General features: G+C 42.9%; 1 protein-coding gene across 10 annotated transcripts in view; it reads left to right on the top strand.

The window, feature by feature from the left end:
* Positions 1 to 15,541, top strand: part of RGS6 (regulator of G protein signaling 6) — a 288,240-nt gene that overhangs the window by 174,282 nt on the left and 98,417 nt on the right. For 9 of the 10 annotated variants that reach the window (XM_087746410.1, XM_087746409.1, XM_087746412.1 and 6 more), the window contains one exon: positions 6,233 to 6,332. In XM_087746410.1, the coding sequence (XP_087602536.1) occupies positions 6,233 to 6,332 (100 nt within the window). Of the gene's footprint in view, positions 1 to 4,672; positions 4,715 to 6,232; positions 6,333 to 15,541 lie in introns of those variants that run through there. The other variant, XM_087746417.1, reaches the window with a different exon arrangement.

The following is a 15,541-nucleotide window of genomic DNA, read 5'->3' as shown; positions in this document are numbered from 1 at the left end:
AAAATAGCCTCCTCTTTTAAGCAATTATAGCTCATGTAGAATTTGAGCTCATCAGGAGTTGTCTGTCAAAATGTTTTTAATGAAAAATCGAGTTTGCATAACACTGACGCATTGATGTCTTTTGCTTCTAACTGTTGACACTGATGGGCTAAAAAGCTTGATTTTGGGGAGGGAGAAAATTGCATTAGTTCAGCTCATTTGGAGAATCTCTGTTTGCTGAAATAATTTGCTAAGCTTTGTTTTTCTGCTGAATATTAAACCTTATTTTCCAACTGTGCATACACTGCCTGAGGGGAATAGCTCCAGCTCCCATTTTCTGTGACTACATTTTCTTATAACGCAGCCCAGGCTGAGCCAGGGGTGCCGTGCAGAGCTGATATTGTAGGCTGTGCTAGGGGAGGCACGTCTAATCAGAAAGCTGCTGCCTGGAACTCCCCAGACTCCAGTGTTGCACCTCAGCAGCTGAATAAGAAGTGTCACAGTTTTTTCCCTAAGCATCGTTTTGGTTAATTCATTTGATGTGGTGAAACCTGTCCCTCCACGTGATGACTTACTGAGTAGATACTCACTGTGGGAAGCTCTAGCTAGATTAGCAGCGGTATACAAATAATCATCTGGTACCCTCCTATTCACAATACCCTTCACTGGTACCCTCCTATTCACGATAGAGATACGTAAATGCTAAAGCATGTTACCAGTTTCAAGGTGACATTATTAGCTCTGTTTCACCCTACCAATAAACATCTGAAGAACATGATAGAACGTGGTTTTTTTTTTCTTCCCTGAAACACACCCAAGCATGAGGGAACTATGTGGCATACTCTACCTTTATCTGAAATAAGCTCTGAAATTTAAGAAGAAGCAGAGAGGAGAGCTCCATCGGGAAGAGGACAAGTTCCATTAGTGCCCCTGCCCTCAGCCATCGTCAGAAGATAGTCATGTGGGAAGCAGCCAAATGGCCCTGCTGGCTGACAGGTTGGTGCTCTGCTGCACTTTGGTTTTGTTGCCGGTGTTGGGCTTGTGAAAGGTGGTCAGAGATGGGGACCGTATCTTTTGTAGTCGTGTAGCATCTGCTATCTGAGGCACTCCAAGTCCTTCTCTGACATCTTTGAATTAAGTTTCACTGCCCCTCTGTGATTCAGTGTTATCTCCATTATACAGGAGGGAGACTTGGACAGAGACAGATGAAGCTATTTGCTGAAGGTCACGCAGCAATTCTCTGGTGGTGCTGCTCTGCTGCTTTGCAGCGCTGTCTCAGAGGCAAGGTTGTCCTTTCTCCCTCAAGGGTGCTGAAGGGAGGTGTATTAGCCCCTTTTTTTTTTCTTTCCCCTCCCCCCCAGCCTCCTCTTCCTGTGTTTGAGCAGAGTGCAATTGTCTGGACTGGTGAAGCAAGTTGGCTTCAGACATCTTGTCAAATTAACTTTCCCTGTCTGTGCGTGCGTGGGGCTGCGTGGCAGGAGTCAGCCGGGGCAGAAGGCACAGGCACGCTGGTAGTGTCAGAGAGCTAGTCAGAGGTGCTTATGGGACCTGTAGGGGTTGGCAATGTGAGAAACGGTATTACTTTAAACTTATATTTCAGTCAAGAGTAAAAGATCAAATGTATTTATAATTGTTGCCATCATGCTAACTGACAACAGACTGATCGTTTCCTCCGTGTATCATCGAGCTCCACCAATATTCATGAAAGCTCTCATCTGCTGGGGCAAAGAGGATGTTTGGCATTGCACAGAGCTGTCTATCTAACCCTGGACATTTAATGTTCGTGCTGATGAGCGATGCTCAGAGACTCTCCAGCCACAGGTTAGCTGGTGACAGGAATCCCCAAGAGTAGGGTATCTGCTGCGAGTAATCAGACAGGAACCTGGTGCATACTGAAATATTCAGAAATAGGCAGCAGGACCTTTCCTGCAGGGTCCGAGGGAGTATGTGCAGCTAACTCGGAGGCTAGAATATGAAAAGGGCACCGTTTCCCTCACTAGCTCACAAAAATGAGCTGGCAAAATGGGACTGTGGTGGCCTCTGACATCACTACGTGGTAATCAGTCGCAATTAAACATGTTCAGGCAGGTAGTTCCGTAAGCTGTTGTTGGTGTCCAGGCATGGGGTTGCGGGAGGTAGGAGCTGTTAGCTTTTCTTTTTTGGGTGTTACTTGCCCTTCCCTCACCATGTTGCCTCCAAGGTGAGCCTTGACCATGAGCAGGGTGCTTCCAGGGCTCAGCAGGGCTGTGCACACTCATGTGCTGCGGTCTGGGTGCCTGCTTTATTTTGGTGCTGGGAGAAAGAGAAGCTACTGCAAAGTCAAAAGTCATTTTCCCCCTTATAATGGTAACACTAGGAATGTCGTGTGGCACTGACCCAAAGTTGCCAGACTGTGGTCGTTACATTTGTTGTTGTATTATGACCTACTTATTGTAGCACATCAACAAATGCAATATTTTATTTTCCCCTGACTGAGAAAAGGGACTTCTCATCTCCCAGTGATGGACATCTCAGCTCTGACAGAAATTCAAGATCTTCTACTTCATGCCTTCACCCTCCTTAGGCCAGCAAAAGTGCTGATAGTGGAAAAGAAGGTGGTCTAATCAATACCTGCAAATCCCACATATGCAACAGAATATGTTGGTAAACTCTCATAAGCTACCTGCTGTAGAGTCCTGTCTCCATGGATAACATGCTCCTGAAGCCAAAAGCCCTCTTCAATGTATTGAAAGTGGAGTAATGTGAAATAAAATCATTCTGGACAAATGTAGGGAGCAGAGCTGTCAGCAACCAGTCAGGAGGAAAGGCAGATCTAGTTTGTTAGGCATACGTTACAGTGTGTAGCTAACAGTGACAGCAGATACATAAATTGCTCTGGCTTTCTCAGGGAGATACTGACCCAGAACCCACTCGAAGGGATGAGTAACAGTTCCTTTTACTGATGCAAAATCAGACCAGATTGAAATAGCAGTGACCCTCATAATAGGAAAAAAAAAAGACAAAAACCAAACCAAACAAAAAACATTGCCTGTTCTTACTGTGACTTTTGTTGGGCAGAAGTTAGTTCACCGAAGCTTGCTCATTTAGGAGCAATAAATATGAGGAACACTTAGTTTTCCTAGTTCCTGCCTCCTAGCCTGATGACGTGAAATGTCCAAGGACTCCTATTCCCTGTCTGCCAGGCAGGGAAACCTAAAGGATATGTAATGACATGCAGAAACTGAAGGGAGAATCATTAACAGTGAAGTGTCTAGGTAACTCTCTTAAAAGTTAAGATGAAAAGCTTCAATGAAAGTGACCTTCATGCTTGATGTTCCCTCTTTGCTTTTCTCCATGCTTGAAGCTCTAATAATCACTTTTTTCCACTTTGTCACTGTATCACTTATTTCATGAAACATTTCCATAGCTAGGCAGGAATTTGGATCCAGGGTGGTAATATCTGCAAACATTGGGTGGATGCAAAACACAAAGACTGGTACAAAGGGTCCGATCTTCTTTGTAGTGGACTGAATAAAAACTTGACATAGGTTGCCAAACATCGTTTTTTAATATTTTATTTAAAACTTGATTCTCATTTTAAGAAAGGATAAAATGAACATCAAATATTTCTTTGAGTAGGCTGTGCTGTCTTCTTGGAGCAGTGCAGAAATTTGCTGGAGAGCACAAGGAAAGCGTGTTGGGAATGGAAAGACTATGTACAACCAGAGGCTGTAACCCTGCGGGCTCTCGGGCAGCAGACTGCAAATGCTGGCGTGCTGTAGGAGGATGGCATATGTAGTCGTGTCTGGATCAGATGAGAGGACAGGGAAGGAAGGAGATGTGGCATCGGAGTAGAAAGGGAAGGAGAGAAGAAACATCCAATGCTCAGAAATAAGGAGAGCAGAAAGTGCCAGTAGTCAGGCTGGAAGACAAGAGGAAGAAGGAGCCTTTTGGGAAGGAGTTATCGCTAGGGCGGTTTTGTTTATTTTGATTTAAAATTACAGCAGGCTTTTCTAATTGTGATTGAAACCCAAATTAATGGCCCTATTTGAGACACCAGTGCCTGCTTGATTGCTTGAAACGGGGATAGTTTAGGTAAAAACAATATATTTTGCTTTTAAAATAATTAAAGGTTTATTTTGCTTGAAATGGAACTTTTCTTGGGGTGATAATGACATAAATCATGGCTGGTCTTCCTTTAGTTTACAGTGAGCAAAAGATGAAGAAGTTTATTTTCCTGCATCAAAACAATTATTTTAGCTCATTTTTCATTCTGAACTTTTCATTGAAATAGACAAAGAGAAAACAGCAGTTTTACCAAGTTATGCTTGTGGTTTTAAAAGCCCTTAAGTGTTCCTGATGGGACTCATAACACATTCCAGAGTAGTTTCCTAATATACATGGAAAAATCTCTCTCTGATGCCAGCTACAAGTGCATACGGATGAAGGCACGTAACTAGTTGGTCGCAGAGAGGCATTTTCATTGCCTTGTTGAAGTGGTTCTTAGTCTGGCTGACCTTCTTGGTCCACCCTTCACAGGCAGCCGAGCCGTCCTGTCCCCCCGGCAGGTCTGGTGTCGGAGCGCTGTATCCTCCTAAGTCTGGGTTCACGGTGAGCAATGCTGTCGGGCCCCCCTCAACATCACAGGGTGCTGTGAAACGCTTTGTGCCCAGCCTGAGAGGAGCAGTTACTCCTCAGGTATCCTTGGACTGGAAGAGACTGTTTTGATCAGCAAATAACCTTGCATAAAGTTCAGGTAAAGGGGAATAGGTGGTATTAATTTTCATAGTGTTTGGGTTGGGGAAAAAGTAGCATTATTCTATCACAAATTAAATGTAGGTACCTAACCCTCTCGTAATCTATTGAGTATCTCAGGATATTTTCATCTTTGTGACTTCATTCCCGCTGAGAATTTCTTCAGGGCATGTGTTAACTTAAAAATAATATATAAACAAGGTGCAAACAGTTCAGTGAAGTGATAGCCTGAGGTTAAAAAACACAGTGATCAAATTCAGTGTCTGAAGTTGGCAGGGAGGTTGTCTTACCGCCTCGGGAAGACTTGAAATTAAACTTGTTTTGAAATGTAGGTGTTAAGTCTGTGAAAGAAACTCGCATCTAAACGAAGCTGGCTTTCCAGAGTTGAAGAGAGCTGGTTGAGCTCTCAGGCTGCCTTTAGGAGAGAGAGGGGATGTGCTCCCACCACATAACCTCTCCACTGAGGTTGTGTTTTGTAGCATCTGTGAGGAGAAAATCTTTAGGTAAAATCAGAGCGGTGCTCCCTGTCTGGCTGCCGTCAGCCTCAGCCCCCTGTCACCAGCGGGTAGGGGCTGTGCCGTCAACCGCTCCAGCTAACAGAGCCAACAGCTTCGGGTTTATTTTTGTTGGGCTTCTGAGACCTTATTAACTTGAAAGAAGAGAGTTTTTGGAGATACCGAATTTCTTCACTGTGTTTATGTTTAGCTTTTTGTTCTCCCTGGCGTTGCCTTCAAGTAAACGCAGGGGGAGTAGCCTCAACAGGAGCAAAAATCCCGTCCTGTTTTAGAGTAAACAGGAGGAGGATTAAGCTCCTTTCCCCAGTAATCAGATCCTCTGGTTGCCATGGCTTTTGAAGATGATTGTATTTTTTCCTGTATATGATGGACTATGTGCTTGTGAAGTAAAAGTTAACTTGGCTGTGAAAATCTAACGAGTTTTCCTCCATCATCGTTTACTTTTGGTTGTGTACTTCATACAGTGACCACGGACACGTACCATCCCCACCTACAGCATGAGGCATGGTGAAATCACCCTGCGGTTGTTCTGCCTTATGCGCTTCTCAAGCCGTAGGCCATTGGCAATGTCTGGGAGCCTTTGGAAAATGAAAGCCCTCTCAAGGTCACAGTATCAAGGAGTCGAATGAATGTGGGAGAAGGGGGGAAACTGGACTGGACAGGAAGCGCCTTAAGCGGCTCGCAGCATAGAGTCTAACCTAACTCACGTGTGGGCCAAACAACACGGTTCTGTCACCCCTGGTCAGCAAAAAAGCATTGTTGCAGTAGGATTGTCAGTATGCTCAGACCACCGTCTCTTAAGCAGGTCTACGTCATCTCATGGTTTCTAGCCTCAGGGTTTAAATTTGGGAGGTGGTAGCCCTGTCTCTAGGTCTGTGTTTGTGCAACAACACACATGGTATATTTGGAGCCCATCCTACCAGTACGGTTCCGAAGCACTCACATTATACAAACATAAGTCACCATTTTGCATAAACCACTAAGTCTCTCCTTCCTTTTGACAGATTGAAGACATCATTACGAGAATGCAGGATGACAAAACAGGTGGAGTTCCTATCCGCACTGTCAAGAGCTTTCTGTCCAAAATCCCCAGCGTCGTCACCGGTAAGGACCCCGGTTAGCAGGGAAGAGAGCGTGAGCTGTTACTCACTGGCTCTAAGCAAACACGTTGCTAATGCCACAAAAAAGCAAGAATGAAAGAAAAAATGCCCTCTCTGCTTATTTTTTTCTGCACATCATTGCTATGGGATGAAGTATTGAACCGAGATTTCTTAATTCTATTTAAGCAAGCATTTATATTTCTTTGGGGTGAGTTACATTTTAAAATGTTACATAGCTTTTGTGGCTATTACAGTATAATCAGGCAGAGCCATTCCCTATGATGGGAGGAGGAAGATCTTGGGGAAAAACTCAGGAAAGAAAGTTGAAACAATGTTTTCTCACTCATACCCAGATACTCTTATCAGACTTCTGTGACAGGTAGAGGAATGTGAAATACCTTTTATGCAGGTATGCTGTTTTATTAAAGCTGTATGTACAAAAGCGTGGATGGTACAGGAACTGGGAGTCAGAGTACAAAACCATTCCTACTCGTATTTCCAGGCAGAATATCTTCCAGTGCAACAAAGAACTTGGTAGATGATGAGTTTATTCAGGGAGATATAAATTGCTTGGAGGATTTGTACTTGGGGTTCTGGTACCTGCTTTCACTAACTCTATGGCAGTACTCACTACAGTGGCACAAAACTACTGTTTTCCCTCTCTCTACCAGTAGCCTATCGTCCATTAGGAGATAGCTAACTACTTCTGTGCTTATAATTTATGATGATGTTTATCCCTGCAAAGGAAATACGATTTTATTTGTCCTGCAGAGTCTCTTTCCAAATCAGACCAGATACACACACTGATGAGTCTGTTTAGAGAAGTTTCCCCTTCTGTTCTGAAAAGGAAAGGGCTTCCTTCTCTATGGCTGCAACTTTGCTGCAGTAAAATTCAGATGATCACCAAAAATGCGAAAGTTGCATTGTTGCCTGTGGGCAGCACAGCAGTAACTGAGAAGACTGGCAGGTCAAAGGGACCTTTCTTGCTCTTGGGGACTTTATACTGTGGTAAAATAATGGGGAAATATCTCTAGTCAACAGGGATGTTGGCAATGCAGCTGGTGTCAAGCCATTGCAGAGGATTCCCTGCAGTGGAGCATATCTGAGCTGAAGTACTTCAAACATATCCTTACCGTGAAAATGGTTGGATTGAGCAGAGTTTGAGGTTGTGTCGATTGATTCAGGGGTGTGATTTGATATCCTTGTACCAGAAAAATGTCCAACTTAAGCTACAGGGATGGAATACAAATTTGCAGAGTTCTTGGGAATAGGCAGGGAATATGGAAATTGGAATGCAGTTTTTACTTAAATAAGGCTTAGTCCAGTTAATGCCTTCTTATTGAGCAGCAGGCTCTTCTGTCTGAAGTTGATTTCCGGATGGTGACTCAATGTAACTGGCAGTTGCAGGATTAGGGTTTTACTGTGGAAAAGAAACCTGAATCTAGAATGAGATGTGAAAATTGTGTTACTAAATTGCAGGTTATGGCTGGAGCGGGTATGAGCTAACTGTTCTTGAAGGTTCCTGGGGAAAATAACTATTTATCTGATTTAAAAACTCATTCCATGAGCTCAAGTCCACAATACACAAACTGGGTGTTTTAAGATTTATTCAGCTAAAACAGGTTTCTGATATTCCTGTTAATATTCATAGCATTGATTAAGCAATTGATCTAGTTGTCAAGCCACCCCGTTAGTCAAAGAAAAAAGGAAATGGGAGACCTCACAGCATCTTCAAACTGATTATACTGATGCTTAGGTACCAGCCTGGCTGGCAGCTCCCTGGTGTGCTGGAAACTGCCCCCTCGTACTCTGCTGTTCTGGAACAGCAGCTGCAACTGCATCACCTTGAAACGGCTGGTTTTTACAGCACAGGGAATAGTGAAAAGATGAAGATAAATAAGAACAAAACCTCCCTCCAAAGCTCACAGAAAATTCTCAGATCTGGAGGGGACAAGCTCAGTACCATTCCCTTCAGGTGATTTGAAGGCAGCTCCTTTGTGATGCACTGGGCAGTGCATGAAGCCTCTGAGTTTGAAAAGTATAGGAAAATAATGGCTCAGATGAGTGCCCAAAGTTTTCTCCATTTCTGATTTCTCCTTTCAGATGCATAGATGTGCTGATATACACCAAAACCAAAAGAAATTCGTATATGGTTTCAGTACATTTCAGATAGATGGGTAAAGAGCTGGAGCAGTTGAAGAGGCAGGAGCACTTGTGTTTGAGAGGAAGCTGAGGCCACTGGGTTTGTTCAGTCTGGAGAAGGTAAAGCTGAAGGGAATGAGAGGCTATAGAGAAGACAGGGTCAGACCCTTCTCAGGAGTGCATGGTGGAAGCACAGTGGACAGTGTACACAAGTTGCAGGAAAATAAATCCCAACTAGATACAGGAAGAAAGTTGTTTGTGGTCAGAGTGGCTGAGCATGGGCCTGCTAACCTGGAGAGGTGCTAGACCCAGCATTTAGGAGCTGTTCGGAAAAACCCCTGAGCACAGCTGACCTGGGCAATCTGACCTAACTCTGCATCTGGCCTTGCTTTGGATGGAGGCTGGACTAGACAACCTCCAGAGAATCCTTCCAAGCTGAATTATTCTTATGGTCATTGGATACTCAATTTTAGTGCTTGTCTAATTCCAGTTAGTGTCATGAACACAAGAGAAGAGCTTGTATTTTCAAAAACTTTGGGCCCCCTCTTGGGAAGAGCTTAATTTCTAGACTCTAGCATTCTCCCACACTTTCTATTTCTACCTGAAAAATGGAACAGCAACACTGAGACGTGATTTACTTGGCAGGCTCACAGTGACTGTGATTAACAGGGGTTTATTTTTGCTTGACACTTCTATTGTAATTGCTGCTCACAGGAGAAATATAAAATCTTAAAGAAAAATAAATGTTACAGCAGTGTCTTGGTTCTCTAAACAGGCAGCTCTGTTTACAGTACAGCAAAGTGGGTGTTTGATTTAAAGTTTGAATACCAGGGAAAGAACTGCTCATCTCTGTTTTGCTTTCATCTGTCCTGATGCCCAAGTTGTGAATGAGGCATTGTGTAACACGAGGAGAAGGAGCCTCAGGGAGTTATCATTAATGGTCTTCTCTCTCGACAACAGGAATCCGGGAATAGGATGAAAAAACCTTTTTTGAATGTATGATGAGTCTGTGTGGGGATGCTGTGCCAAAGGCACGTTTTAATCTGCATTAGAAGTAGATTTGTGTATCCTCTTCCCTGGCTTTTGGTGCAAAGTAGGTCAGTCAAAGGAGGACAACACATTACACCATTATCTTCTTGGTTAAGTCTTCACTTTCACAGGCAAGCCACAGAGCATGAAAGTAAGATGAAACCAGTCCACGTGGCATCTGTGTGCAGGTATCTGACAGAGATTGTCCAACGGTCAGTTGAGTACAGCACTGACACGGACGAATGGAAGGGAAAAACTGACTGAGGGCAGGTATTGAGTAGTGCTGTGATTCATGCCCAGACTGGTTTGTCAGCCAATGTCCATGAGGGCAGTTGCTGCAATAAACAAAGTTTCACATTTCTCTTTTAGTGAGAAAACAGTTTCCTCAGTAATGATTTTGTTTTTGTAAACGAATCGGCAATTCCCTGTTTTCCCAGTCATCAGGCTGTTATAAGAACATGTCATTACACTAACCAGCAACAAACAACTGGCTTTCTAATCTTCTTTTTGATTTCTGTACAATTGCATCTTAAAACTAACCTCCTGTTTGGTAGAAGGACCAAATGCATATACTCTCTTCTCCCACTGATTCAGAGCTGGCCCTATACAACATTGCTAAAACAAGTCAGGAAGAAGTCAGTGCTGCAACAGCTGAACTTTTGAGTGCAAAAAGCCTCCTTCATGCTCCCCAATCTGCCTACAACCTCATTCCAGATTTCTCCTGGTCCTGTGTACTGTCTGATCCTGTGTACCAGCGTCTTTGCTACTGCCACCCAAGGGAGACATGCAGTCTACAAGCCTTGCACTGTTCTGCCATTCTCCCAAGAAGTGTTGATACAACTTCGTCTGACCCGTAACCCCCTGACTTCAGGCGGACCTATCCCCACAGCTCGATTTTGAGTGACACCTCCTTCTTCCAGCAGCAGTCCCCTAGCTGGCACCTCACTCACGCACTGCTCCTGACCCCAACGCTCACTTGTCGTCTTGCTCTGCTCCCAAAGTTGCCTGTGTGGCTGTGAATGGATTGATGGGTGATGTCCCAGCTGTACTGGCTTGGGTTAAGTGCTGCCATGAAGCTTCGTGCACGCAGCCCTGTGAATGCATTTCACTCCTGACCTGCCATGGCTGTCTTATTTAAGTCCCGGACCTCTCTGGGGAGAAAGTGCTAATATTACTGAAATGTGCCAGATGGCCTGTTGTTACTCGAGACTCATGATCTAAACCAAGTTTAAACTGCCATGTGCCTCTGTCTGAAGAAGCCAGTATGTGTCTTCGCAAATGCCTACGGAGTTGTCCCAGAACACATCAGAATGTCACTCACTCAAAGAAGATACATTTGGCTGGAGTATGGAAAGCCCACAGTGTTGGGAAAGAGAGACTTTATTATTGATAGCATTCCCTGACGACATAGTTCAGGACAGACAAGTTCTGCTGGAGGACTTCATACGCTCATTGCAAAATGAGTTCCTCTGATGCCAATCTGAGGGTATGGATGGCCTTTTCCCTCCAGAGGAGCTCAAACGCGTCTCTCATCCAGATGAGGCAGCTAGAGGCGCAAAGGAGAAGAACGAGTTCCTTGTCTCCAGGGTTTGAAAGGTCCCTGTTCAGAGGAACTGTACAAAGAAAGAAGTCGTGGCATGGGGAGCAGGACCAGGACTGGCAATGCTGACGAGAGCCAGCATCCATCACCTAGCAGGGCCCTGAGAGCAGGCTGTGAGGCTGAGTGCTTTGCCACAATGTTCACTTTCTTAATGCTTTTTTTCAGGGGTAGAACTTGTCTTGGTGCCTTACAGAAACTACTTTCATTGGGACCAAAAAACTCCATAAGCTGGCTGCAAATGGATTTGGCTTCCCCTTTCCAGCTGCTTGCATCGCCTGACCATAGGGTCTTAACTGGAGGACTAAGCCTGATACAGATCTCCCTGAACATTTGGGTAGTTTCATTTTAGATCTAAACCACTCATCCCTAGATCTGGGACAGCACCAGCCTCTGAACCTGAACAGCTGAAACATTTGTCAAAATGAGTGCCTGGGTCTGAACTTCTAGCCCAGGTCGATGTTTCTTTTTCTTTTTATTTCGTCTTTCCTCTGCAATTTTGCTTTGAGAAACAGGAGACTTGAAATGTGGTACTGGCTCTGTTTCAGGCAAAGTTAGTAGATGTAGATAGTCCCAAATCTAAACAAGTTCAATCTTTTGCTAAACTTCAATGAGTCTGTTTAGCTAAAACAAGAAAAAAAAAAAAACCACCTTTGCCAAAACTTAAATCAATATCCAAACTAATTTTGTGTGTTCACTGATTTGTAAATGATACAAAGAACATGCTCACGGGTTAAAATTGACATATATTTACATATATAGTACTGTATCATTTCTGATGGTTTTCCACATTTATGTACAGCAGATGCTACACGGTAAATTCAACAGTTGTGCAGTTGCATGGTGGGAACTGGCCTGCAAACACTGGTCAAGCATACAAATCCATTTATTTCTCAAAAAAATCAATTGCTCTGAGCAAGTTGCATTTAAACTAATTCAAGTCAAGACTGGCTTCTCCATCACAACTTGTATTTTCTTCTTTTATGCATCTCTTCTTCAGATTGCACCCAATGGAAATGTAATTCATCCTTCCCTCAATAACAAGACTGTTATACCTTTTAATCTAGTATTTCAAAGCTGCTGTGAATCACATAGCATTAGACATGTCAGCTGTTACATGAGTAGCGCATGCCTTGCAATTTCTTTTTTTTTCCTGTAGCTTTCTTTTAAGCTCTCTATTCCCATGCCAGGAGACAAATTAACCCAGTTAAGGAGCCGAAGAGTTATGCTGTCTTCATCCACAGCTCCCTCCTCCCTCCCTTTTTCTCTTTAACTGCATCCAGCTTCCTACCTTTCAAAGGGTGAGAGGGATGGGGGAGGGAAAGACGAAAATCAGCTCTCTGAAGCGTAGCAGTTCTTTGCCTGTTGTTAAGATGCAAGTCAATGCCTTGTGAAGCAAAAGTTTAAAGGATTTGATTTGCAGAGGACAAGAGGGATAGTAGATTAATTGAATAGGATATGGTTGTCAAAGAAATAAGAGAAAACAACCAGAATGAATATTTTAAACAGTGAATATTCAATATATCTCTCTGTGCATCTACACACGTGTACACTTAAATACACATAAGAAGCGTGCAGTTTTACCACTCAGGCTTATTCTTGAGAAAGTGTTGTATGCTAGAAATAAACAAGGACAGGCTTCTGCATTTGTAGGTGCTATGCAGAATGAGGACTGCTAGCGTTTGTGTATCACTGCCCTCTGCTGCAACCAAGCTATAGTTCAGTTCGTGCAGCTTCACTTTCATCGCAAGCCACACTGTGTTTGTGCTGTGCTCTCCCAGCTCAGGTGTCGTTTGTGGGGTGCGTTTTGTATGTGGCTCGTTCCACGGTAGTGGTCCTCCCTAGATGTGTGGCATGAACCCAGCCCAAATATTGCAGTATGCATGGCTCCACAGCTACGCTGAGTTTTGAGAGGAAGGATGGTTTTCATAGCCGGCTGTTGATGCCACTTCTATGTGTCCTGTTCATAGTTCTCCCTTCTCTTTGGGACTGCTCGTCTCTGCACTAGCGTGCTCGTACATCATGTGAAGCTTACGCATCCCTTAAAAAATGTGTGCACGCGTTATGGGATAAATCCTAAATGATTAACATCACTTTTAAAATTACCAAAATTGGACATTTTACATAACCATCTACTTTCATATGACAGCACTTGAAAGTAGTCATACCTGAGGTGGAAAACACTAGAGGAAAAGCGTGTCGCAGCAGTGGGTGCATTAAAATTTGGCTTAGGCCACTGCAGGATGCTTATGAAACACATCCTGAGACTTTAGTATTCAGTCAGTAAAATGGCCTCTGAAGTGCTATCTAAAAGTGCTGAATATTATGAGGAATTTAATTTCCTTACATTAGAATTGTGAAGGTCCTTCCTGGTCCTACTTGTCCTTGCTGGATATGAACCTCTGCATCTGTCAAGTGAAGCTATAATAAATCAGAAGCTTAAATAATCATGCTACATGGATATTCTTGTGGGCAATAAAAATACAATGAAAAATCCCCAATATCACCAAATGGTCCAGCTTTATCTTTCTTCAGTGACTTATCTGCTCTTCCTAGTCACCAGAGATGTTGTCAAAAGGGAAAATAAAACCAAGAAGACATTCCAGCCACCTGGGCAGAATTTAGAACAACACAAAATAATAATTTCTTTTATTGAAGAATATGAGCATAAAAATGACTGGGCTGGAGGGCATCAAATGAAAGCTATGAGCCTGGAACAAAGCAGGTCTATTAAAAATGGTTTAATTTTTTTTTCCCCCCCAAGAATTGCTTTTAGGCCTTTTCAGTCTTTCAGTAGAGACTAAAAGCTGGAATAGAGACAGATTTGATGATAAATTACCTGCTGAACTCCAGTGTTTAGATGAAGTGGTAATTCAGCCACAACAACAAAAAATGTTACATATTAGGAGCATTCTTGTTGCTGACTGCAGTTTTATTCTGAAACACAGCATTTAGCTGATGGAATATTGTGGCTAATGAATAAAGCATTAAAAAGAAAAGTCAACAATATTTCAATGCCTGTAGAAATTCATAGGAATGAATGATTAATGCTTTTCTGCATTCATCTTGCTATCTTCAAAAGCGCAGCATTATTACAAAAGTTTGTTTCCAGATCTGAATGACACAGCAAAAGAGCAGAGATGAATTATGAGTGCTGCGTGGCTTTGATTTTTGGACGCGAGTGTTGAGCAGACTGCACTCAAGCTGCAATACTTCACCTCCCCTGTCTTCACTTCATAGCAACCTGGGAGTTGCGTGGTGAAGGCTCTACCAACAGTTTTGTTTTTTCACACCTCTTGCTTTGTTTCTGCCCTGCCTCCAACACTCCTGTGGGCTGCTAAGCATCAAATACGCAGCAGAGCAGCTTTGCTCCCGCTGTGCCTGAGAAGCTAAATACCCGCCGAGGCATATGTGGAGACCTGACCCTTAGACAAACCATTTTTACCTTGAGGTCCTGCAAAAGCAATGATACGTAAGTGCCCAATGGTAATCAACACCAATGTGAAGGAGTAAACCTTTGAGTGTGGTTTGGCGTTACTTTGAATCTGTTGCTTTAATTCGATGCCATCCTAGCCATTAGGAAAATAAACCCCTCTCATTATTTGGTGAATACATCTGCCTCATTATTCCATGCATATATTCTGTTCATTCTTATCTATCATTCTTCAGCATGTTTAGTCAAAGTAATTTTCAGGGTATTATTTATTGAGCAGATTCTTACTTGTGTTTTAATTAAAGGGCTTATATTGCAAAACATAACAGTTTTTTTCTGGAGTTTAAATTTTCTGACTTTAATCAATGTGTTGTTCTAACAAAATGCAGAAGTTAACTTTAGTAACTGTAAATCCAATCTCACAAACCATTTTCTATTCTTTTACATATACATTAGGTTTGATAGGTGAATGGTTCTTCTATGTATGATATATCTCAGTAACAACATTGAAGTCACCATTAATGCAGCTGTCCGGGGTGCGGTGAAAAGGAAGGGTTGGTTTTGTTTTTTTACTTTAAATAGTACAAAGAATAACATAGTGCACCAGCTTATTTTTACCAGCCATAAATAGCGTACCAGTCAGAAATCACTGTTGCTAAAAGCTGCTCTGGGGACAGTTAGAATACGTCCTCAGAAGATGCTGTAGCTGAAGGGGGCTGGCATAGTGCTAGAGTGGACAAACTGTATTGCCTGGTTTGTGTGGATACCCTGAATGGTTGATGAATAACTTGTTTTATTCTGCCTGTTCTAGTAGAAATACTCAGCTCTTTGAGTCTGTTATGTGTTTGCACTACATAGTACCCAAGAATGCCATAGATTCGGCTTTAGAACCTTCCATCAGAAACGGCAAACAAGAAAATGAAAAAGCTTTCAGGCTTTCCATACATACCCATCCTTATAAATAATACACATTTGCATGTTTTCTTTAACTTTTTTTCTGTGTGGATAAATT

Source organism: Nipponia nippon, unplaced genomic scaffold (genome assembly GCF_047370975.1).
Source record: "Nipponia nippon isolate SJK-2023a ecotype South Korea unplaced genomic scaffold, ASM4737097v1 scaffold_10, whole genome shotgun sequence".
Taxonomy (NCBI): domain Eukaryota; kingdom Metazoa; phylum Chordata; class Aves; order Pelecaniformes; family Threskiornithidae; genus Nipponia; species Nipponia nippon.
The sequence above is the reverse complement of the archived record's forward strand: the minus strand, read 5'-3'. Positions and strand labels throughout refer to the sequence as shown.